This window comes from Photinus pyralis, unplaced genomic scaffold (assembly GCF_008802855.1).
Source record: "Photinus pyralis isolate 1611_PpyrPB1 unplaced genomic scaffold, Ppyr1.3 Ppyr1.4_LG8, whole genome shotgun sequence".
Classification (NCBI taxonomy): Eukaryota; Metazoa; Arthropoda; class Insecta; order Coleoptera; family Lampyridae; genus Photinus; species Photinus pyralis.
Genome location: NW_022170819.1, coordinates 4,302,418 through 4,328,618, shown reverse-complemented (window position 1 = coordinate 4,328,618; position 26,201 = coordinate 4,302,418). Strand labels below are relative to the sequence as shown.

The window sequence follows — 26,201 nt, the reverse complement described above, 5'->3', positions numbered from 1 at the left end:
ATTTCAGTTTATAAGAAGAATTTCATTTCAATGCTTTTCTAAATAAGAAAGTTGGAACTGCGCATGCGCAAACCTAAATTTTGAAACTAATGTTAGATTTTCTTTTGTTCCAAGCGCCAAAGTATCAAATTTCACTTAAATGCTTCCATAGATAAAAAAAGTTGGCACTGCGCATGGGCAAAATAAAATTTTTAAACTGGCGCTAGATTTTCCTTCATTCCAAGCGCCTATGTATCAAATTTCGTTTAAATTCTTCCATAAATAAAAAAGTTCGCACTGCGCATGCGCAAAACCAAATTTTGAAACTGGCGTTAGATTTTCCTTTATTCCAAGTGCCTATGTATCAAATTTCATTCAAATACTAAAAAAAGTTTGCAATTCGGTTTATAAATGGCCGAGATGCGAAAAGGGCACTGTGAATTTTGAATCGATTCGACTCAACTTTTGGCATTGCGTATTATATGGCTAAGACTATGCCCATATTGAATTTCATGCAATTCAGTTCGTAACTAACGGAGATGTAAAAGCAAAGCAAAAGCAAACAAAATTATCGTGCACACGGACAGATAGAGGGACAGACAGGCACAGGAACAGACGGACAGACCAACAGACAGACGACAGACAACAATACAAAATTATAAATGATCTCTAGGATGGTTAATAAACGGCAAAAGTGTAAAATTATGGAACATGTAAAAAACGGTTTGTTGGTTTTTTTACAACAACTTTTTTAGCGATAAACGCAGAAAAAATTCCTTCCTTGGTGCAAGCCTCGACACCATAACAAACCAAATAGCGAAAAAAGTAGAACGATAGCTCTTAAGATAAAGAACTATAGTAGTAGCGTCGCAAATGTAGCGGACGGACGGACGGACGGACGGACAAAGTGGCCACAATAGCGCATTTTTTTTATTTTTGTGGAAATGCGCTAAAAAGCATCTATTATTGTAGTTTCGAGCTTACCGTGTAAAGGTCAATGATTTACTTACTGTCTTATTGTCTTCTAATCATGAATATTCGCTTGGAAGCATTAGGTGTTCCATGATATCAAGCCCCACAATTTGGTGAAAAAAAAATGTGGTGAAACACTTTCCTGATAATGTTGCATGAAAAGAATACGCATTCAAAATGTGGATAGAAATAATTTTGGTATGCACTTCGCAACGTTTTATACGTTTCGACCTATTTTCAGCTCGTTTTCACATTTCACCTGCAAAACGTCGGGAAACCTAATTATTCCTGCCGCAATTATTTACTGGATTAAGCACTTTTAATCCTCCGCAATGCATCCAATCTAAGTACTTACCTGTTCGCGTCCATCCATTTCAGTTTGAACTTCGCTTACGTATAATTCAAATATATACCTACATTAAATTTCCTTTTTTCTTGTTGCCATAATAAAGCTCTTAGGCTTAGGGACCACCTCGAATGATTAACTACCAAGTTAAAAGTCGATAAACAGCAGTTATTAAGTGTTTATTAAAGACAGCGGTTTAATATTAACTTTGATGGTAATCCCAGCGTAATTGCCTCTTTTTTCCAATCGCCTCGTCTCGTCTTGCACTTATTAATTTATAAAAAGCTGAAAAAAATTATCTGCTTACTAATGGTTTTCGAATTAAAATTACAACGCAGCTTCGATGTCTATTATTTACAAGATAAATATACTTAAACTTACATTGGCTTAAATATGTAAAAGGTTTTTTTTTCTAATCATCGAGAAAAGGTATTTACAATTTATTTTTTTTAATGAACACGACTTGCACACATTTCCATCGTACCGAAGTAGGGGTAGCCGGATTTCGCTTCGCCCGGCGAGTGGGCACCGTAGTGGCTTCCGGCGAAGAAACTGAAAACAGAAAGGAGCTTATTAATATTTGTGAATTACAAAGTGCTCATATGTTAGTTGCGCGAATTTCAAAACGCAGTGTCAGTTGTACTGAACAGTAACGGTCGTAATAGAGAGCCCTGCGGAATACCTCTGGCACGACATAAACTGAGTGAATTTACTAGAGTTACTGGGAAACGTAGAAAGATGGATTGCAGAAGGCAAATCTAATCCGTCCAAAAATCTCCCACCCATTTTTTCTCCCCTTGACTTTTAGAAGTACAGAGTTCTGCTCTTGCATTGCTCCATTTCTTTATACATTTTTGTTCTTCTGTTCAACATTCATACTATAGGCCCAAATGGAAATGGGCTTGCAATTCTAATTCCTTTAAAAAATATTTTGCACCTCCTCTTCCTGTTCCTCTTTCTTATCTTTTTGAAATAAAATGTTCAATCCATATAAACCTGTACACAAGTTCTGCAGAAAACTATTCATATTAGCGACTGATTCTTTCCAAAAAGAGTACTGAATCAGTTTATACCTCAAATGTCGAAATTATACATTTATTCGTGTTCCGCATCCAAATTTAAACGAACCAAAGCTGCCTACATTTAGGAAACAAAATTCGGAGCAATTGCAACGTTTAAAGTCGCCTCGATTGTATGATTGATGATGCAGGTACCCCTACATAGCCGTTACATCATTTTTCCATGTAAAAGCGGCATCGGTCCATACACAAAGTTATAATAAAAAGCCTAATACCGTATTATTTAGTCGTTGCACGATCTTCATATAGCATTCAATGATTGCGTACTTTGGTAGTAGAAATTTTATAAAAAAATTTAAATCTGCCTATGACCTGCCCCTTACCGGCCGTCCCGTACGAAATGATATCATTTTCGTATTGCAAGGACGAGGAGGACGTGTCTGCTCGACTGTATAATTGGCAGTTGCAGCAGCACTCAAAATAATACGGTAGTAGGTGCAATTAATTCGAGTCGGTCAGCTTAATGAAAGCTTACCTCATTTTACTTGACTTAAATATGGTTTGAGGTTATTTATTAAGAGATGTAATTAATTTGAGCAGTAATTCGATTTAATTGCCACTTCTGGGTGTTTGCGTTTTGGTAAATTTTATTTGCCAATCGGCCGGTCCCGAATATCTACGCGTTTTTAACAATTAAGATTGGGCAACGACGCTTCTAATTCACCATCCTAGTTTCGCTTCAAAAGTATCAGATATAATTAAACATTGAGAAGGTGCAATTAAGTGTTTGCAATTTATTTACTTAAATTATTGATCTGTTTTGTGTGTGTCTGTGAATGTATGCGTTATTACAGGTTGCTCAATTTTTAATTATACACTTAAAAGTGTTCTTTCTTTTACGAAATTTATAATTTTCTTAATACACCGTCTGGCATATCGTTTTAATGACATCTCCGAAAAGTTGAATTAAACCTTTCATTTATTTTTTCATTCCATTTCTTTATTTTTTAATTATCTAGTAAGTTATTTTTTACCGGTGATACATTGTCTTCTGTGTTCTTCTATGTCCATGTGTTATTAAGTTTCTTTTCCAATAATTCTGCAAATGCTGCGGTTTGTCTTTGTAGGAATCCCCTAGTTTATAAGTTTCCTATAATTTCGAGGGGATCTTTGAAGAGTATCTAAAAAATGTCTTAGGGATTCGTGAAGAATATCTGGGAATCTCAGACTAATTTCCTCTGGAATAAGAATAAGCTGAGAAACATGAAGAATTTGAAAAATTCTGTGAAACACAAGAAGTACCGTAGAAAAAAAATCGAAAGCATTTGCAAAGCCAGTAAAATTAGACCTGAAAGGACGCTCGCACGAAGTGACTGGAAATCATTTAAAAACCGTAATATAGTCTTCACAAGTAATCTGAGTTTGTACACCTCCAAGGGTTGAGCGTAACTTTCGGTGCTCAAAAATCTTCGACATTTTCGTACTTTCTTTAGTTTTCCACTAGTAACTCCTAAACAACGTATCCTAGCGAAAGCCCTACAAAGAGCCAAATTGAAGAGCACTAAATTTGCGTCGATTGACACCCCCAACTTTAAAACTGGACCAATTTATAAGGTACCTAGTAATCGACGGATAATTTTTCCCATATTCGCTAAATTGTACTATTTGACAACTTTCTGTCGTCTGTAGCATTCAAAGTACTAGTCATATCAAAACATTAGTTGGAAAATTCCAAAAAGAGTTTTGAAATATCCTAATAAATGTTAAAACTTTCTCGGCCTCTTTGACGTGGTTGGAGTCTCATTGTGCTGTATCCCATCATCTTTCATCTCTTCCATAAATTGGCTGCTAAGGTCCTCCTCTTCTTCCTCTAATGGATGATGGGTGGCGAATGCTTCTTCCCCAGCGTTGGAGAACGCCTGGACTTGCATTTTTAATAGAGAGGTCAGTCAAGCAGTCTTCCAGTCAGAGCTGGGCAGTATTAGATTTTGTAAATACTTTTTAGTATTCAAATCCTTTAAAGTATGCAAATACTTTGTAGTTAAATACTTTTATGGAAGCAGTATTTGTATTTGTAACTCAAATACTTTCACAAATATTTCGTATTCGAATACTTCGCAAAGTATTTGGATACTTCGTAAAGTAAGTATTCGAATATTTCGCAAGGTATTTGAATACTTTGAGAAGTATTCGAATACTTCGCATAGTATTTGAATATTTAACCTTCCTTTTTTACCAAAAATCGACTACTCCAAAATTTCTCGGGAATACAATTTTTTCTTATTAATTTTGGTGCGTAGAATCCAAATCAATTCGTACTTTTTCGATTAGACCTCTCAATAAAAAGTTATGGACAAAAAACCAATTTCGAAAAAAAATTCAAAGGGCTGTAACTTTTGATCTAGTAGCCCAATCTTCAAACTGTTTGAAATTATGGATTCTACAGGCCAAATTCTATAAGACAATGTTTTTTTCCGGTCGATCTCAGACAATTTTTTTTCCGGCCTCAAAAAAAGGCAGTGTATAACCTTCCTTTTTTACCAAAAATCGACTACACCAAAATTTCTCGGGAAAACACTTTTTCTTATTAATTTGGGTGCGTAGAATCCAAATCAATTTGTACTTTTTCGATCAGACTTCTCAATCAAAAGTTATAGACTAGAAACCAATTTCGAAAGAAAATTCAAAGGGTTGTAACTTTTGAACTAGTAGCCCAATCTTGGAACTGTTTGAAATTATGGATTCTACAGGCCACATTCTATAAGAAAATTTTTTTTTCGGGTCGATCTGAGACAATTTTTTTTTCGGGGCTCAAAAAAAGGCAGTGTATAACCTTCCTTTTTTACCAAAAATCGACTACACAAAAATTTCTCGGGAAAACACTTTTTCTTATTAATTTTGGTGCGTAGAATCCAAAACAATTCGTACTTTTTCGATCAGATTTCTCAATCAAAAGTTATAGACTAGAAACCAATTTCGAAAAAAAATTCAAAGGGCTGTAACTTTTGAACTAGTAGCCCAATCTTGAAACTGTTTGAAATTATGGATTCTACAGGCCACACTCTATAAGGAAATTTTTTTTCCGGGTCGATCTGAGAATTTTTTTTCGAGCCACAAAAAAAGGCAGTACTTTTAAGTTATTCAAATATTTGAGAACAATTTAGAAATGTTTAGGGAAAGTTTCCATTGTCACAAAATCAAATATAAAAATCCGATACATCTGAATACCGAACTCGATAGTCTACGTAACTTAAAAACAATAGGGGCCTTTCTTATATCCTTAAGACCATGTGTACCAATTTTCAAAGCGATCGCACGTTTCTAAACAAGTTATCATGCACACGGACAAACGGATGGTCAAAAATGGATCTGTTCCAAAATCGCTAGGATTCATTTCAGAAAGGCGTACGTATCATGTGCACGACGTACGATCGCTTTGAAAACTGGTACACGTATTCTTAAGGATATAACTGGTATAAGAAAGGTCCTGGTAGGTACCTCCTATATAATAATATAATAATAATAATACGCTTTTACTCCCCTTAAATTTGTATATAACAATAGAAATATAAAAAAAGTTAACCCCATACAAAGTATAACTTGATTTTTTAAGTAGTATTAACACTTTTATCTAGTATAATACCATTTTAAATTTTTAATGTATTTGAGTGACAAGTATTCGAATACTTTTTATAGTATTCGAATACCTTTGATAGTATTAGAATACTTTTTAAAGTATTCGAATACGTTTGAAAGTATTCGAATACATTCAAAAGTATTTGAATACTTATTTTTTAAAGTATTTGAGTACTTTTCAATGTATCTGTATCTAGTATTCGCTTGTGCTGGACGTAAAAGTATTTAGTATTCAAATACTTTTTGAAAGTATTCTGCCCAGCTCTGCTTCCAGTTACAAGCAAAGAGATTCAAAAAATGAATCTTTGGGGTATTTTATATTTGAGTAATGAAATTTCGTTGCAAATTTTCAATGGTTAATCCTTCCAAGCATTTTTTTTTTTTTTTTTTTGATCCATCGTTCCTCGAAATGGGGGTTGAAATATATTATGTTATCAAAAATCTCTAAACCTTCCCCATATAGTTTTATTCGTTGAAGTTTTTTAAAAATAACAGCGACTATAGTTTCGGCGTACTGCCATCATCAGGCGATGTGAAAGTTAACAGGAAAACGGTAAATTACAAACGTTGAAGACGAATAAGACGAACATGTTGTTTTTTTATTAATTATTAACTGGCCGAAGCCAAGTGAAAAAACCTGAAGGGTGGTTAAAACGGAAAGGTTGTCCTAAGTTTCAAGATGAATTAGCCTTGTTAAGACAACCAACCGGAGGGTTGAATTTGAAAAAAAAAAAAAAAAAAAAAAAAAAAAATTCAACCCTCCGGTTGGTTGTCTTAACAAGGATTGATAATAATTCGTCTTGAAACTTAGGACAACCTTTCCGTTTTAACCACCCTTCAGGTTTTTTCACTTGGCTTCGGCAAGTTAATAATTAAAAAAACAACATGTTCGTCTTATTCGTCTTCAACGTTTGTAATTTACCGTTTTCCTGTTAACTTTCACATCGCCTGATGATGGCAGTACGCCGAAACTATAGTCGCTGATATTTTTAAAAACTTCAACGAATAAAACTATATGGGGAAGGTTTAGAGATTTTTGATAACATAATACCTTCCAAGCAGTCAATACTTGCAAAGTTGCAAAGCCGTCTATTACAAAAAAAAGTAAATATTTTTGGAAAACAAGAAAGGAAAGGAGGAATTGTTTGGAGAGCAGCTATAAACGTAAAATTTGCGCGTAAACATTTGAAATAAACTTAGCCTTGTCCCCATTACTATCTAGGGATTTATCAGAAACTTACTGTTTGTGCTACGTATCAGTAATTTCGTCATGCCACCGAAATCGGTTTATGAAATTCGAAACAACTACGAAATAATGTTTTGGTTGACGAGAAATGAATCCGATCTGGAATGGAATCCGCAGATTCGGCACCCTGGAGGGCAATCAGTACTTTAGGAACCTAAAATCTGGTTACGACAAAATTCTGCAAACGGTACGTGGACATTAAAAATCTGGGTTCTCAACGGACAACTTCTAGATGAATGTAATTGAACTGCAAAATGGCGACGGTCTTGCGGAACTTACAATTTCCAAAGACCACGTCGGTCGTCGAAATACAGCAGAGGGTGGTTTCCTGACAGGTCTCGTCGATACGTTCACCTCTTTGGCGCACTTAACGCACAGCAACTGCTGCTTTCAGGCGAATGTTACCGCGGATATTCACGTGAGGTAAGCGAAAATCTCTGTGCTGATCTAGTTTTCGTTTTTAGCTTCGTGAGGGATATTCCTTTGGGGAAAGTAATACAGATTGAAGCCAAAACGGTTAAGTGCGGACAAAACCTCGCGTTTTTGGAGTGTAGGATAACCGACAAGGAGACGGGGGAACTGTGTGCAAAAGTACGTCATACGAAGTACATGTTGTAGGATGTTGATTAAATTAATTTAACTGACAGATTTCTTGAAATCGATTTTTGAAGCGTGTTAAATTTGATTTTTCGATTTTTTTTTGATTCCATAGTTCAAATTCTATCAGATTGTACCACTTCTTGGTGGATCTATGAAAAGTTGTGCTTTGGTTGAGTCAAGTGTGCTTTTTTTAATTGATAAACATTTTTTACGACGTCACATCTTTATAGTAAAATGATTAGGCTTATATTTGAGAGATTAAAGAGTTTTTTTGTGTGTGGGAGTATATGAAAGGAGGAGAACGTTTTGATATCTCTTCTGTGAGCATAGTTTTGCGTTTATAATTTTTTGGAATACTACAGGCCAGAAGAAAATGTTTCTTGACCTGCGATAATCTTTTTCTCGTCCCACTTTTGGGGACAGAGAGAATCCGCTTTGTTTTTTGCAGGTCGTTATGCTGGCTATACGTAGACAAGGTGCTCAAACGGAAACTTGTACTACAACAAAGGATTATATCCGAACCTCATGAGGTAGAGAGAGAAATCAGATCTAAAAATTTACGCAAATGCCACGAAGGAGCTCAGAGACATTGCAAAAAACCTATCAATGCTATTTTTTACAAATGGAACCACCGTTGGGACAAGCGTGTGCGTTGGAGAGGAGAGCTCTAAAACGTCAAAATAGTGGGTGGGGGGTCACTTATTACCCCAATGCAATACTTCCCTTACTAACGTGCAGTCGGTATTCACAGTCCTACAAACCAACTTAAAAAAAACCGATATTAACCACCACCAAAAATTCCCTCTAACTCAACAGTTACACATTGCAAGGGGTGTTTTGCAGCGCATTAAAACTTTTTAATTGTTTGATTAGTTACACTTATCACTGGACACCCTGTAAATATATCACAACCAAATTCAACTACAAGACGGATTATTTTAATGAAAAATAATCTCTTGGTCGGCACCGTACAGGGTGTCATTCTTATCTGTCATCTAGTATTTTTATATCATAAATTGAGTATGATTACAGCGTTCAGGGGCAACCATGCAGACATGAACAAAAAAATTTCACCCTTAGCTAAATTGAAAATTTCAAGGAAATTGCTTTCTTGTGTGGCACCGATCTACTGCAAGAGGTGCAAGGTGCATTTTATCTCTTTGATTAATTGTGCATAAAAGGTTCACTCACAACCCTGTAGATATGAACATTTAACCCCTAGCCGTTTTAATATTAGGTACCTAATTTTAAAAAAATGTATCCTCTAAATTAGCACTTATACTCTGCAAGGGGCGTTTCATTTACAGAGCATCAAAATTTTTGTTTTTTTAATTGATTATGCTTAAGGGGTTCTCTTACAACCTTGCACCACTAGACGTTTTGATATTACGAAATTTTTTTTAAACTCACGCACTTATCCGTACAATGGGTGTTTATTTAGCCACGCATCAATTTTTTTATTCATTGTGAGTGAACATAAAAATTCAACCCCAGAAATTAGGTATATTTCAGTGACATTTCTCTTGCAGATGTCACTATCAAGGGGTGCAGTTATACCATGCATTTGGTGTTTTTATTTTTTTGTTTGATAAATAAATAAGAAATGAACATAAAAAGGCAATCCCTAGCCCTTTTTAAATTAGGTAAGTTTATTAGTAGTAAAAATTCCTTCTTAGCAGGCACTAGGGGTGTCAACGTATTAAAATTTTTATTTCTTGGATTTATTTATTATTTATTAAGTTTAAGGGGTTCACTAGCAACCCTGTAGATAACGCCGTACCAATTCAACCACAATTTGTAGTCATGAACATAAAAATTCAACCCCTAGCCGTTAAGAAATTACGCATTAGTCCAGAAAACAGAGACAAATATTATATTTTTATTAAAATCCTGTCTAGCACTTATCAACTGCAAGGGTTGTTTCTTCAAAATTGTTAATTCCTGTGGATTACTGGCCAAGCTGTAGACATGAAGATAAGAATTCAACTCTTACCCGTTTTGAAAATTTCGTATCAGCATTGTAATCATAGGCCATTCATATAATAAAATTAATTACTTACGTTAAAAGTAATATAAAGACGACGGTTTATTTTGTCTTTAGGACTACTTTCCCCCGACAAAGCGTTTTCGTGATATTCGCTGTGAAAGTTTTGACATCACCAATAGATATATGCTAGGATATATGTCTTCCATCGCCCTTTGTGAGTACCTTCCTCCGACAGTCTGTTCTTGAGATATAAGGCATTATATACGATCTCGATAAGGAGTCGAAGAGGACGACTATTTATTGTTGGTAGAAATTAATTACTTTCGTTGAGACTTTTCATTAGAGTAGCATGAAGGATAAAGCCCGCTCCCCCCAACCCCCTCTTTTGATAAGGGGCTAGAATGAGGGGCGGTAGTTGATAAAAAACCTCCTTTTGTTAATTAGAATTGTTCCGTCTCTAACGTTTTGAAGGATACGTAGAATTCCAAAGAATTTTAGTAATTGAAGAATACGGAATATCAAAAATCAAATTTGAACATGTGAAGAACTGGACCAACATGAAGGGATCGAATCTGCTGAAATCGATGAAGGAATGTAGGAATAGGAATTACCATCTGAGGAAATTGGAAGAAAGTGAATATGAAAAATGCATTTAAGGATTTCGAGCAATCTTAATAACTAAAAAAACTTGAAAGTCAAAGGAATTTGATAAATCAAAGAATCCAGAGCGATGTAAGACCATATACCGAATACGCGCCCTGTGAAGGATCCAAGTAGGGGTAGAAGAATCTTAAACTTACTCTTAATCATATTTTGAAAACTCTAGCAGAGATGTGGAAGAATGCGAAAGAAGTGAAGGTGGTGTTTTAAGAGATTTTGAAAAACTTGAAGAAATGGACGAATTGGAAAAATGCAAATCTTCCGAACTCACTTTAGATTCCGTGATCGTGAAATACGATTACATAAATTTAATTCTTCAAATCCGTGCTTTAATTTTAAGATATTCGAGGATTGGTAGAATCTTAATTATTAATTGAGGTTGTGAAAACTTGAGAAATTTGAGCAATACGAAGAAATGTAGTTTGAAGAATTCAAAGAAGACGAAAGAACTGAAATAGAAAATATCCGAAACATCTGAAGGATCGCAAAAATCAGAAGGGTCCAGACCTGGGTCCAGATAATTGTGGCAAATGAAAGAATCCGAACAATGGAGAGAATGCGACAACTACGAAAGTAAAGAATTAGACGAACCTGAAGATTTCTAAAAAAGTACAGGGTACAGGTGGTTCGAAGTATCCGAAGCATCCGACAAGTCCAAATAACCTGAACTCTCAAGGAATCGAAGAAAGAGAAGAATTCGATCAATTTTAAGTAAATAAAGTATCTGATGGACCTAAAGATGGGAAATACTAAGAGAACTAAACAGGTAATTTAAATACCACGAAAAACTTAAGGGATTTAAAGAATATGAAACTGAATGGGAAGCATATTAAAAAGTAGAATTAAAATGGCCTAAAAAATCTTAAGAAACTAAAAACGATCAAGAATAATTCGAAGAATGAGACGAATCCAAATAATCGAAACAGGTGAATAAGAAGAAGGTGAGGGAACAGAAAGATTTAAAAAGACTCGAATACTCTCAAGAGTAAAGGAAGCCGAAGGGCGAAATGGAAAAATATGTAATGGGACATTGAAGAGTATGGAGCGTACGAAGAATTCAAGTAGTTCAATCTAAGAAATTTAAAAATCTGTTGGATCTAAAGGATTTGAAAGATTAAAAAATGGACGAATCTCAAGCTTCAGATTGAACATCTTGGCTGATTTCAATAATAAGAAGAATCTAACACTCTGGATCCCAAGAATTTGAGTGATCTGAAGACTTGAAGGCATAATGTACTAGTTCGAGGATTTAATAAAATAAACGTGTCACTTGATAAGGGGTGCATATTATAATTTACGGTAGGTGGAGGTGCCGGAATGAATGGAAGTGATTTTTGATATTTTATCAAAATAATCAATTTGCTAAATGCTCTTTCTTTGATTAAACAAAAGCCCAAGTTTTATGAACATATTATTTAAACAATAGCCACCCTCCTTACAAATAAGCAGTTTTCCAATAAAATTTTCAATCGGGGGTACGTGATGTTTAAAATATATGAAAGCAGTTCTACGAAAAAGGACTGAGGCCAGTCATGATTTGTGCTACTTATTGACTTTGCAGTAATCTAGCAGGCTTTTCAACCCGAAATTAATTGGCAGAGTTATTCATTGAAAAAACCAAAATTACTACAACTATTTCATTAGAATAGCGGTATACATGTACGCACAAAAAAGGCATTTCTATAAGTATTACGTAGTCATGCTTCCTTTACGAACTACATATTTTAATGTGAGCACACGGTACCCACCTATAAAGTTCAAAGTCACGTACAAACTCGAACACAAAGCAACAAATAACGTTTTAAATGAAACGTACGCGATAATTCTGAATGGTAACGTTACTCTCGAGCACTTTTCTACTTGAAAAAAAAACGTACCTGTAATTCTCATGCCAACTGCTTAAATTTTCGGCCATTTTGTTGTTGGATGAGTGTCGATTCCACACCGCGGACTGTTGGGTTCCTACCCCGTGTTGGTTGGGTGATATTTGCGACATGTATCCGAGCTGATTTGTGGGGTTCAGCACGTTGGGCTCGATCGATGTGGAATTGTAGGTGGTGTACGAGGGGGTGCTTGTCGCGGTCGTGTTGGTGGTAGTCGAAGAATGCGAAAGGGTGCTCGGCGGCGTAAGGGTTGACGCGCCGAGGGCGTACGACTGCTGCGGCCACGACGCCTGATTAAACGCGGGGTCGGAGTACTGATGCTGAACGGGAAAGGCGGATTGGAGGGACATCGTGTTAAACGCGTTTAATTGTTGCGAATTTAATTGTTTACGTAATCGCGCCCTTCGATTCGAAAACCAAACCTGAACGCGCGCCTCGGTCAGCTTGGTTTTCTGTGCGAGCTCCTCGCGCGTGTACACGTCCGGGTATTGAGTCCTGCCGAAAGCCCTTTCGAGGGCTTCCAATTGTTCACCGGTGAACGTTGTCCTGGAGCGGCGTTGTTTTCTTTTTAGCGGGATTCCTGGTTCAGATTCGGTGTCGCTTTCGTCTCCGGAACAGTTTGGACCTAGAAAAATTAGAAAATGTTATATTGAGACAGTAATCCTTCTTGGGATTAGTAATTAGTCGTATAGATTATAGTGGCAGTTATCAAACTTTCATACTTCAGGGCGCCCTTCATATATAATATATTAAACCATATCAATGTCCCCCTCCCCCTCCCTTCAATAACCAAAAATCAACCCGCGGTCTAGAAGCTAAAAATATAGAACTCGAAGAAGTACCAGAAGAGTAAACGCTCGGGAAGGCAAATGCTGTAGTAGGTGCTTTAGACCTTTTAGAGCTTTGTAGACTCATTCATTACACGTGTGTAGCCAGTTTTAGAAACTACATACGAAGAGCGATTTGGAAAGAGCTTACTGCCTTGAAACATAGATAATGCTTTAGACAGGGCTTTGAAAAAATATTTAAAAATCTTTGGAGAGGAGATTTGGAAAGGGCCAATACAATTTGGGAAATACGCCAGATGACTCTAGAAAGACTTTAAATATTTCTGAAAAGAGATTTTAAAGGACTAGGAAACCTCAGGTTTCTCGAGAGCATTCTGACATTTTCTGGCGTATCTTTAAGGATTGGAAGTCCTCCAGAATTTCTCATTGCTTATTTAACGATTTTTATATTCGTAATAAAATGTTTCTTCGCTTACATACCTTTAAAACGCATTTTCATCGCCTTTTCACGCCTTTTTTGGCCCATTTCTCTGAGCTGAAGAATGAAATCTGGGCATACAAAAAAAAACCGCTAAGGACCTAGGCGGTATTTCACTTTGGAAACCTTTTTATTGTCTCGAAAGCCAATTCGTTGCACTACAAGGCATTGATACACTTCGGAAAGCATTTAGCACCCTCTAAACTGTTTTCTAAGCCTTACCACAGATTTTGGATTCTTTGGATCTTCTGGAATTTTCGAGAGCAATTCAGGTTAGAAACGCTGCTGGCGGAAAGTTCGTTTTCTCTTATGTAAAAGGCGGCGAACGGCCACGTACCAAGTCACGTTTTCAAGAATACGACATTTTAAGGTGAACCACGTCCACTTTCCGGAGAATTTCCCCTCCCAGAAATTCAAGAATACCGACCCAGCGAGAGTTGCATGAAGAGAAGTTTAAAAAGGACAAAGGGACAGGGAATGTACGTTCGAACTCGCAGATCAGAAATCTCTGGGATTTAGTAACCCTTGAAGATGAGCTAGAAATCGTTGCATGAGCTTTCAAGAGTCTGTAATGAGTCGGAAAATATCTGGGAGAGAAGTAGTGTGTTCTGTAAAGGTAATAAGAAGTTTGGGAAGGTACTTATCGGTGTTCAAAATAGTAGCGCTTCAGAGTAGCAAGCTACTAAGTTTAAAAGCTCTGCATAAGTTCTCAAAGGTCTCTGTGAGGGTAGTGGGGTGTTCTGGAAAGCACCTAGAAAGTTCTCAATTGCTCTGTAAAAAAGTTCAAAGTTACTCGTAATCTTGGCACAGATTACGGGTAATTTTGAAGTTCATTATCGAGCCACATATTTACAACCATGGATCTTTTTCAGTTATGCTGTGAAAACCTGCTCAGAACTCTGCTTTGAAATTTTGTAGTGTTTTCCACCAGAGACACTTTTGATTTTTCTGGAGCTGTCTTATTTCATAAATCCCTAGGGACTTTCTAACCTAGATGAATCAAGAAAGATCAAAAAAGTTCTGGAAGAACACGCAAAGATGCATACAATGATTTTGAAATGCCTTAGAAGGTTTTACAGAACAATAGTGGAAGAAACCAGAAAAAATGTCAGTTTTGCGAAGAAGCGCTTAAATTCACGTTCAATTCTTAATTTCTTTTTCAATTTCTCTTTCAATCAAGATCTCGGTCTCCATTTATTTTCCTCAAAGTCCCATACAATCCTTCGTAAGTTCATTTCAAGTTCCATCAGGTCTTCCTAAGACTCCATGAGCTTTTAGAAAAGCTCTTTATAAGCCTCCCAGGTTAATTTCCCCATAAGCCATTGTCTGTTATAATCTGTTATCAAGCTTCCCTAAATATATATTTCATCTTTCCCATCAAATACCGCTCACTAAATTCCCTTTTAAATTTTATTTGAGTCCCCCCTCATGCACCTTTGATCATCCCCGTAAAGTCTCTTTAAATTTATATGAAATCTTTCTCAGGCTCTCTTCCATTTATCTTCGTGTTCCCTTTGGATCTTCTTCCCTCACGTTGGCATCCCATTATTTTGAGATTCATCTTGAAGTTTTTTTATTTCTTTTTAGACTTTCCTCAAATCTTGACATCTCTCTAAGAAAATCCTCTCGAACAAAAACACAAAAAAAAAAAAAACCTCGCATCTTCGTTAGAAATCCACCGAAACAGTTGTTGACGGACCGAAAACTGTGAATTCTTATTTTCCCAGTGGATAAGCACGGGCAAACTTGTTCGGCTTCACTTAGAGTTTGTGCTCTTTTTTCGTCTTAGTTCTTTTCTCTTCATCGTATGGTCTGTTTGGATTTTACCCGTGTAGGGTCGGGAAAGAATAACCCTACTGCAGAGACACTGCATGTCGTAAGAGGCGACTAACCAACTGTGGGTTGGCCCACGATAGATTTTTAAGGAGGTTTAGGGTGCCCAGTCTGATATGTTGTTTGAGAGGAATGCGTCGGAACAACTTCATACTGATTATGGTTCGTTATCTAGATTTAGTCATTTGAGGTTTTTTTTGCCGTAAATATGAAGACAGGGAATGAATCTGTGCGCAGGATGTGAGAAGGTGTTTTCTGACCACCGAAGAATTTTTTTGTGTTAACCCACAAAGATTATTTTAAGAGGACCGGATTACCTTCCATAAAGGAAGGAAATAATCGAACCCATACGGTATGTTTGAGGTATCTCACCTTCTTCGCAATTTTTTTCGTAATCTGTTGGCTAACGCATGGCACTTTAACTACTAGTTTGCGTTATAAACCTAATTTAAATAACTGACAACTGTAAATAATAAAATCGCAGGTCGTTATATAGTATCTACGCTTTAATTACGATAATATTAAATCGCTCTTTATTACTTACTAATAATACCTGCAGAACTATAAACGAGCTATGCAAATTTGATAAAAAATTTCACCGCGCCGTTTAGGTTTATGTATTACTCGTATATTTTATAAACGCTTGGATTACTGACTGCCTTAAAGAGCACTATAACTTGTATATCATTTGAACAGTTCTCTCTCATTGATGTAGTGCATAAACAGCCTTTTTTTTTATGACATTTCACTATTCTGGTGCATAATACATTTCCTTTTACCCTTCTTTTGTATTTTATTCTATCGTTCAAAATAAAGTAGAGAGCAATTTGGTTAATAGAAATTTCATTTCCAGTGCTGGAATTTCCTTAGCAAAAAAAGAAAAATTCAATTACCATTTCCGAAAAATCATATTAAAGCAAAGAAGGGCTTCGCCCATAACCCTCATCCCTTTCACATGGTACCCCCGGGGTGATTTTCCCTTTAGTAACCCTATGCTCTTTTTTGAGAAAACATCATCAGATCTTCTTCTAAGAAGTATTGTAGAGAACGTACCACCGGGTGGTCCTCAGCAAAGGAAGATTTAATGACAATTTCCGCAAAATTATATGAAAAGTATTAAAGGACTCGTAACCCTTTCCCATAACTATCATCCCTTTCTCATGGTACTCTCGTAGTTCTTGGTTCTAAATAATTCAAAATTTACACTTGTCTACAGCTCAAATGGCAATAGGTGGTCAAGTTTGTCGAATTTTGTATTTTATTTTATTTTATTGTTGGTCTTTATTTTTCAGCGGGCGCGGTTTCAGCCAAGGTTACTCTACCAACCGAACCCACCATAAATTTACAAATATCCACGCCTGAACCTGGATTCTAACTAGAGACCTTTATTACCGCAGTCGAAATTTAAAGATGATATATTTATTTCATTATTCTGTAACTAAAAAAGTCAAAAATTCCCTTGTTTACTGCTAATTTGGCAATAGGAGTACGAATTTTGTGGAAAAAATATTTGTTTTGCTTCTCTTTGCAACGCAGTCTTTCTTAGATAGTTGCGCGTATAAAATGCAATACATTACAGAATACAGTAAAAATCTTCACTATACACTGTGTGCAAAATAAGGATGTCCATCATGGGGGTCTTCGAAACAATAAAAGATACGAAGCTGGTCAAATTAGAGAAAAGATGTGCAATTATGCAATATGCTTTAAATAAAACTAGAAAATTTCGATTACTTCCGAAGAGATGCCAGACAAACCGAAATTTGTCAATTTCGTTTTGATTTTTTTATGTTACTTGCATAGATACAAAAAAATTAAAAATACTTTCTCATTCAATGCAACGTTTCCTTTCGGAGAAATCACCATCAACTTTAAAAAGTTATTCTCGATTACTTCGAACTCTGTTTTCTTAGAAATTCAAGAAGATTCCCAGATCGTCCAGAAAATTTCTAGTAAAGTAAATAGGAAGGAAGGGGTTTACGTTTAGCGATCGCGATTTACCTGCACAATTATTGGTCAGCTAATACAACGATGAGTAATCAGGCCGTCAAATTTATTAAATTTAAGAAACAAGTTTCAATTGATAACGATTAAACAGTATTTCTTACCAGTTTGGTTGTGATCGTGTTTCGGGGTGGATTATATCGATATCGTACAGTTTGATCTCACTAATTTTTGCAATATTAATTTATTAACCATTTTAGTGAATTTGTGCTGGGAAAGTGATCAACACTATTACATTATTTTGATACCATGTTCAACGATTCAACGACAAAAGTATGGAAATTTTAAGGTAACAGGTACAGATTACTCTAAAAAAAGTGATCTATTTGCAATTTTTAGGTCGTTATGAGATTTGGCTCAGCAACACTGATGGCCTCCTTCTGGGTATTTGCGTATGCCTGTACGTTTGCGAGATTTCGTGAGGTGGGGTATGTATTAAGCTTATAGCCATGGTCATACGTGTCAGAAGTTTATTTTGCGTAGAATTCCTGTTTATGAATTTTGTGACTCACGCAGTCGTGGCTAGGTTCCGTAAACTTGGGGCCGCATGCAATTCTAAGGCAAATATGCGTGCTTGAAATACAGAAATTTTGAAAAATTAAAATTTAAAAGTTAGACACACAAAGCTTTTTTAAACGTTTAGAGATTTTCGAATAACACGTTAAACGTGGCAGTGATTTTAAGCATGGAAAGTTTACATTTTTTAGCGCTCTTCCACAAAAATAAAAAAAAATGCGCTATTGATTATGTCCGTCCGTCTGTTCGCCCGTGTCCCTCCCTACGGTCGTGCCGCTACTAGATCTTTATCTTAAGAGACATTGTTTTACTTTTTTCGCTATTTGGTTCCTTATGGTATCGATGCTTGCATTAAGGGAGGATTTTTTTCTGCGTTTATTAAAAACAATTATCTTTTCAAATACCATAATTTTCCACTTTTGCCGTATATTGTGCTTCATTCAATACCTGAAGATGCTTCTTGTAAAATCAAATTGAAATGACTTGTCAAAGAATAGGTTGTGCATGCGCAGTACTAACTTTCTTAACTGTGGACGGATTTTCTGAAATTAAAAAAAAAGCAAAGAATGAATTAAATGCACATTAAAAAATAAATTGCACATACGCAGACTAAAAACACATACAACAATTATTCCGCATGCCCAGACCCACATTCTTTATTTCTTCTGAAATTTTAAGGTAGGATTTTTCTTGTAAAATGAAATTGAAGTATCATGACAAAACTGGTTGCACATGTGCATTGTGCAACGCTAACTTTCTTATTTGTGATCGAATTTTTAGAAAATTTTAACAGAAGTTGCAGAAGTTACATGGAAAATGAATACGCATGTCAAAAAATAAATTAATTAGGCTCAGATCAAATTTTTTTACTAGTGTATCCACTGTTTTTCGAAATTTTAACTGGCGATATTTTTCATAAAACGAATTGAAATTTTTTTTACAGAAGGTGGTACTTATAAAACTAAATTGAGCGCAAATATTAAAAATAGATTGCGTATGCGCAAATTCAACTTTTTTTATTTTTGGTATAAAAGGAAACTGTAAATGTATGCCAGAAAGTGGATTGCGTGTATTCAGAAGCTATGTCATAGCGCATTTCCACAAAAATAAAAAATGTGCACTTTGTGTGCCCGTCTGTGGGTTCGTTCGCCCTTCTGACCGTCCGGTCTCTATGACTGTGTCGCGTATCTTAAGAGCTACTCCTTTGTATTTGGATCGTTATGGTGTCGAGGCTTTCACCAAGGAAGCAATTCTTTCTGTGTCTCTTACAAGACAGACAGTTATAGAAAAAAAACCTATATTTTTGCTTCTCATAATTTTACACTTTTGCCGTTTATTGTGCTTAGAAATTTTATACGTTTGTTGCATTTTTATTTTTGGTTGGGCAAAACTTAAACATAAAACTTTCTCTATTTTTGCAATAATTTTGGATCAAATAAACCCAAAGTTTGATTCGGGAAGCGGTGAAATGCATTGATAGAGAAATATATAATTCGCTCTATTGGAAACCACGGTTAACCGTTTGGGTCATTATTTATCATAATGCAACTTTTTGAAAAAAATAGATTGCACATACCCAACTTTTTTTATGCGCAGATTTTTCTGAAATTTTAAAGGAAAGTGGTTCCTAAAAATATAAATTAAACGTACACCAAAAAAATATACTGCGGATACGCACACTAAAAGACACAATAAAATTATTATGCATCCACAGGCCTACATTGCTTATTTGTGAACCAATTCTTCTGAAATTTCAGAGGAAGGCACTCTTATTATTATTATTATTATTTATTATTTAATGAGTAAATTGAAAATGCATATCCAAAAATTTATATATGTATATGTCTTATTTTGAGGTGATTTGTGTTTCTTATAAAAGTAAACTGTAAGCCCATTGTTAATGTGGAAATGCGCTTTGTGGAAATCGTTTACAATTACTTTTTTATTATACCTGAATCACAATCTCCGTTTTAAACACTCATATGCGTGCGAAAAAGGGCCTTTAAAACACACGTGCTTTAAAGTTGCTAAGTAACGATACTTCAAGTATGACTTTTGAAACTGTCATCTGAATGAAATAAAAAATCCTCTTAGCTCGCTTTCTGTAAATGCAGAACATTTATTTGGCTTTTGTACCTATCCTTTGGTTGAAGCTTTCACAAACGCGCGTAATTTAGGGTATGCTTCCAAATCTGTTCCACTTTTTAATCGCAGCATTGCTTTAAAATTTTGAATGAATGCACCAAAATATAGAAGATTTAAATACCTTTGACATTTCCTTCATATATGCCAGCATTATGGATGCATTTAAGACTGTATTCGTAAGTAACTTCCTATTCATCCATGGAAACAACTTTTCATATTCTTTATAATAGGCTTTACTGGAGTTGAATTTTACACCTACCAACGTTTGTTTAGATTTTACAACAATCGATTTAATGGACGGTGTATTATCTTTTTCAACGGAAAATACTATAATTCACAAAGACGATGATTTTTATAAGTAAACGTCAAGTGACATTTCCATGGCAATCGTGAAATTACGAACACCCAGCCCACTTAATTAGACATGTATTCGAATATAACGTCAATATGACTTCATTGTATTTCCTATTTTTAAATCATACTGCAGGTATAATAAAAAATACTATAAGATACACGTGTATAATTGGTCTTTAAAGCACTTGCAACGTTAAAGGCACTCCGCTTTGCGTCGTGCCCTTAAACTCGTTGCGCGTGCTTTAAAGACTTGATTATACACTTGTATCTTAATATACTATTTAACTTGTCCTTATTTCGGTCAAGTTTGTTTCTTATTCTCAAACAAATTTTAAATGATAAACCTCTTAATACGATCTGGGAACCATAATTAAATAAGATTTTTGCTATTCTTCAGTGAATTTGACAGCTCATGAAAAACACTAACATCCGTATTGGAATATCTCTTAAAACCCATGGTTTTTATAAAAAGATGAATAAAACCCGAGATAAAAACCAATCTTGATTTTTTCCAATCTTTCTATTTTACGTTTAACTAAACTGAGGCTGATTGGATACATTTCATGAATTGTTTGCTTCTCCTTTAAGGATTCACTATGGTTTTCATTAAAGTATAATCACAGACTATTTTAATCTGTGGTGCCAAGTCGAAATTGCTTTTCATTCAGTTGATTTTCAGAAAATTTTACCATGAAAAAGCGATCAATAATTTGGGTTTGATCTTTGCCCAGAAAAAATTGATTTACGAACCGCTCTCTTAATACACCAATCCCCCGAGACCTCTAGATACCCCGAACTTTCGGTATATCCACATCATAAAATGAATTTATTTAATTTCAAGAATAAACAAAATTGTGAAAATTTCAATTTTAATATTCCGCGATTTTTGAATTTCTACAATTGCCAATCGTCCTCACCTAAAAATGTCGATCTCTTTTTCCAATGTTTCAAAATTCCAGTGTTTTAGTACTTCAAACTTGAAACCGAATTTGAATTAGAGATTTAGAGATGTTGGTCATTTGAGACAAACCTCTTCATTTTAATGAGAATATCATAAAATGAAAGCACTTTTGGGTTAACTCTGTGAGAGCTGGGTTCCTTTGTATCATTTAAACTTATCTAACAATTCATTTCATTTAACAAAAAAAAAACTGTCCACATAAGTAAAAATTATAGTCATTATTAACCCTATTCTAGTGAAATATATTTAGTGGCCATATTGACTACAGAACAGCATTAAACTTATTTTGTTACCCTCCTTATCCTCAAATCGTTTTTTTAAAATTTTATGTGAATAGGCAAAATGCCAGAAATATTAAATAGAATGTCATTTCCACAACCTCGCTTAGAATACCGTATTTACGTTCTCCTTAGAAGGGAGTTGTCTAGCCTAGTTTTATTGTAATATAAATAATTAGAAAAAAATCAAATGTTACCACCTTGTCACAATTTAATTAATATCGGGTAAAATCGAGATGCTGAACCGCGAAAAACGACACCCTGTATACCTAAAATATTGACTGTAATTTTTTTAAAGGTTTAAAGTTGGGACATTGATAGGCTAGTACCAATTTGGCTTTCTTAAAGTGTGATGCCCCGAGTATATAAACTACCCTGAAAACTGCTCAGGGCACATGGACAGAGAAGAAGCACCCCACAAGTGGAGAATATCAGCAAAAGACATCTTCGCAACAATCGAGGTGTTGGAATAATAAGAAATTGTTTTAGAGGATCCCACATCCCTTTAGGAAACCGTCATTATATAGTTGAGTTGTTTTTTACCCCAATCCTACAAAAATGCACTCGATATCCCCCTTTTCAAATAACTTTGAATTAACGTTAAGCTTTGTGCTTTTTTCAGTTAGAAAAAAATGAAAATTGCATGTTTTCTATGTGAGGTGTCAACCGATGGAATTATTCTTGTGAAAAGAGAGATCCTCTGTTTCCCAAACCCTCGGGAATATTTGAAAATTCCTCGAGATCGTCGGCTATACTTGCAAATCCTTAGAAACCTCTAAAAACCTTAATACTTTGCGGCTAAATTTTCGAAGTCTCAAGTCAAGATTGCTAAGCATAGTTTTAAGTACGTAAAGATTTCTTTATATATCCATGTCTTTGAGGCGTTGTTAAATTTCTCAAACTTTCATATTTTGGAAAGGCTTTCTGTGGGGATCATGTGATTACTGAAAGATTTTAAAGGCCTTGGGAAGCGTTTAGGAGCGCCTAATAACCTATCCGTCTCTTGGGCTTTTAAAATCATTAAATTCACTTAGATACCCTTGCAATGCAAGGGGATAAAAGGTTCTTTAAAATTTTTATTAAAAGTACTGAAGGACTATCGAAACATTTTGAATGATTTTTAACGCCATATTCCAAGAAGGAACTGAGAAACTTTAAATTAAGAAATTCAGAAAATTCGCTATTTTTGACCGAATCGGTTCCCCAACCTGATATTAGCTTCTGAGATGAGTTAACATCCGCTAACATTTCTTAAAAATTCAAGATGAATTAGAAATTACTGTTTCTGTGCTTTTAAATATGAAAAACTTTTTAAATTTTCAATCGAGCACTTCGACCGCTATTAACTTTGTCGATAGCGAGCACGATACGCGTTGGCGAGTAATCAATTAATCTTATTTAATTAATAAAAAAAATCAATAAGTAATTTATCGGTAATTTTCACAGTAAGTTGCAACCGAACATGTAACTGCAGCTGCAATTTGCGTTTGAGTAAATTGGCGTATTGCCGTTAAATTTTGCAATACCTTTGTCGGGCGCACCATAAGCGTTTTTCAGCCAATAATATGGGACATTTCAGATTTATTTCACTTGGCCACGGTGTACGAATGCACCACTGCGCCCCTGCGGGCTCAATTACTCGCTTCATAAAGGACTTGCACAAACAGAGCTTGGGGTACACCCCAAAAATCAATCACGAAAAATCGATCATCATCCTGAATAGGAAAGTAATAATCAAATGAGGTATAATTATGTAAACCTCTTCAATGAAGGCGAAATTTCTGTTGCGTCATTCTCTCGACTTGTGAGGTCCAAAAAATCAACCACGTGTCTTTTGATCAAAACTCTACGGACGCTTTCATAATTCAATTAACACGTTTGCGTATTTCGGGCCGATTTTCGGGAAGAGGTGGATAAGCTCATTAACGCGTTATATGAAATAACAGACCCGACCTCCGTTATTATCTGAAAATTATACTAAAATTAATTTTTAAATTTATATTGATTTTTATAGCCACTATACAGGTGTTAAACGTTTTTATCGCCACCGCCGCAGGTATAACGTTACAATTTAGAATGGTTTCGGAATCACGTTTCTCAAATTCTCACGCTTCTGTTTGTCGAGAAAAAAAGGGGCTACATTACCTAATATTCCGTCGATGGAGTGGTTCTTTCGATCGACCTCATCCTTCCGACCACCGCGAAGAAGTCGGCTGATTGAGCTTACAGAAGGCGCGTTGTTTTTATCACAAATACCTTCCTGAAAAAGAAGCGTGTCAATTTCTAATTCTCGCCTGAAATTACCAACCTTTATGAGTTTATCGCGAATTTCCCACGAAAATATGCCGGGATTTTCGCGTTTCAATTGCTCTATCCTGGTCTCGACTTCGACGGTCGCCACTCTCGGCTTCGAGCCGCCGATCACGCCGGGACGTATGCTGCCCGTTTCCTGGTAGCGATTCAGAATTTTGGAAACGCACCCGTGGGACACGCGAAGCTGCCGCGATATCACGCAGGGACGTACGCCGGAAGCGGCCAGTTCGACTATCCTCAATCGGATGTGGTTTGGAAGAGGTCGCCCGTTGATGAATACTCCGCCTAATTGGTTTACGCGCCCCTGCCCTAAAACAATAAGCATTGTAAGCAAAAACCATGGACTATCAGGGGATAAGTCTAACCAGCACCCACCGAGGGTCACTCAAGATTTCTGGAGGGAGTTTCTGGTGAACACAAGGATATCAAAATGGGAGTTGTCAATTTCCACCCTTGGTTCTTTACTTCTGATTCAAATCTAGAAAGGAGATGAAGAATTCAAAAACTGTATGTTTCGTTTTGTGTGTCAATATTACGTACTTGGTATTGAATTTATTTAAGCTTGAACATACTATACCATTTATACCGTGTGTCCTATTCTAATTGAGACTGCCGTGTATTTCAGCTGCTTTTAAAGACAGAGAGTTGCGGTTTTGTCGACCCCCTGTGCCACTTTATTCTGAAACTTTTAATATGACGAACAGAATCAATCTATCCACGTTTGTTTTAAAGGTACAGGGTGAAAACGAAAAGTATGACTTTTGAGACCTTATATTCTGCTACCCATGTGGGATAGAAAAAGGTAAACACTATTTATTTTAGATATTTTTACGTAGAATCCAGTGATGTAGTCAAAAAAATTTTTGAACCATCGTTTCTGAGATTTGACCCAAAGTTGCTATTTTTAAATGCAACACGCTGTATATGTTATCTAGTTATGCTGTTTAAAGTGTAGATCTTTTTTCTGACGCACATACGAATTCTTTTTAGATAATTTAAAATTATAAAGGACCGCCTTTGTACATTTTGGAATGTTTCTTCTGGTGACGCCCGGAGTTCATCAAATAAATTAAATTAAATTAACTTTTTTTTGTGTGACAGTCACGTTATATCAAATTTAGTTTAAATTTTGCGTAAATTAAAAAAAATCGAATGAAAATTGGGCCAATGATAGGAAGAGCCGACATCGAAGGAACAAAAAGCTATGAACGCTTGGCCCTGCGGTAACTTTTCTGACACTTTTGCTTAAAACTCCTAAAAGCCGAAAGCGGTCCCTAGGCTTACTGAGCATTGGGAGCAACCCAGGATGTGCCCTTTACTTGAAGTTTCTGTCCTCGCTGAGCTGGTCTTCGGACCAGGGGCGGATCCAAAATGACATTTTGAGGAGGGCAAAAGTACACTGATGGTTGGGTATCTTATTCCGGGGAGTGTACCCCACGTAGTCTACAAAAAATAGTCAGTGTAGGAAAAAAACGTTTCCAACGTTATATTATTTTTCGATGTAGAATAATAATATTAGTTTACCCTACACTTGACCCTTAAGGGACATTTATGTGAAAATCTGCATAGCATCCATATGAAGAATATTTTATATAACTCATTTTTTGATATCACCGCTAGTTTCTGCAAGAATTGACTGTCTCAAGATACATGGGCCACCCTGTATGTAAATTAATGAAGTGACATTCAAATATAAGATTACGAAATTGGTAGTCGCAGATTTTACCGCAACTCGCAAAAGAAATAACCGCTACACCCCAATTTTTCTAACTTTTCCAGGCACAGTTAAACCTTAATAAATCATCCCTAGGCGAAAATTCTTGCTTCAAAAGTATCGTATATAACCCGCTATTTAATACTCGGTCAAAAACGAAATTTAGCCTTCATTAAACTAATAATTCTTTGTGTCGTATTTGAATGGGCAAACACTCAAAAACATAGCTCCTTAAAAAGAATGTGGGTTACTATTTGAAAAAAAGTTCTAATACGGCAGTAAAAACTCATATAATATAATTTTAAAAAATATTTGACAGTTTGACATCCTTTATGTCTAATGTGTTCTATTTTGGTTGGGATGTGTATCTCTTTTAGGTGTCTGATAGATTCTTGAACTGCCCAATCCTCTAATGTTTTTGAAAGGGTAAAGGGACATTAGCTGTTTGGAAAGTTGACCAATTTTACTATAGCTACATTTTTTTGTAAA

At 35.6% G+C, this 26,201-nt stretch overlaps 2 protein-coding genes across 3 annotated transcripts in view; one reads left to right on the top strand and one right to left on the bottom strand.

Moving 5' to 3' along the window:
* Positions 1 to 1,631: 1,631 nt before the first annotated feature.
* The window catches only part of LOC116178838 (protein gooseberry-like), a 38,213-nt gene continuing 13,643 nt past the window's right edge, over positions 1,632 to 26,201 (bottom strand). The window contains exons 2-5 of one of the 2 annotated variants that reach the window (XM_031498464.1): positions 23,994 to 24,307; positions 23,831 to 23,945; positions 12,323 to 12,953; positions 1,632 to 1,849 (exon numbers count right to left, since the gene is read on the bottom strand). In XM_031498464.1, coding sequence (XP_031354324.1) covers positions 1,747 to 1,849; positions 12,323 to 12,953; positions 23,831 to 23,945; positions 23,994 to 24,307 — 1,163 coding nt within the window. In that variant the 3' untranslated portion in view covers positions 1,632 to 1,746. Of the gene's footprint in view, positions 1,850 to 12,322; positions 12,954 to 23,830; positions 24,308 to 26,201 lie in introns of both variants that reach the window. The other variant, XM_031498463.1, reaches the window with a different exon arrangement.
* Positions 7,198 to 8,082, top strand: LOC116178839 (acyl-coenzyme A thioesterase 13-like). The gene is made up of 3 exons (XM_031498465.1): positions 7,198 to 7,385; positions 7,431 to 7,621; positions 7,663 to 8,082. Exons 1-3 carry the CDS (start codon positions 7,287 to 7,289, stop codon positions 7,814 to 7,816), a joined length of 444 nt encoding a protein of 147 aa, XP_031354325.1. The 5' UTR covers positions 7,198 to 7,286; the 3' UTR covers positions 7,817 to 8,082.

Excerpts from the sequence above, each read along its gene's own strand:
- LOC116178839 (XM_031498465.1), top strand. The coding sequence starts at position 7,287 with ATGAATCCGATCTGGAATGGAATCCGCAGATTCGGCACCCTGGAGGGC. Across the intron at positions 7,386-7,430 it reads ACGACAAAATTCTGCAAACG|ATGAATGTAATTGAACTGCA; the intron begins GTACGTGGACAT and ends GACAACTTCTAG. Across the intron at positions 7,622-7,662 it reads ACCGCGGATATTCACGTGAG|CTTCGTGAGGGATATTCCTT; the intron begins GTAAGCGAAAAT and ends TTTCGTTTTTAG.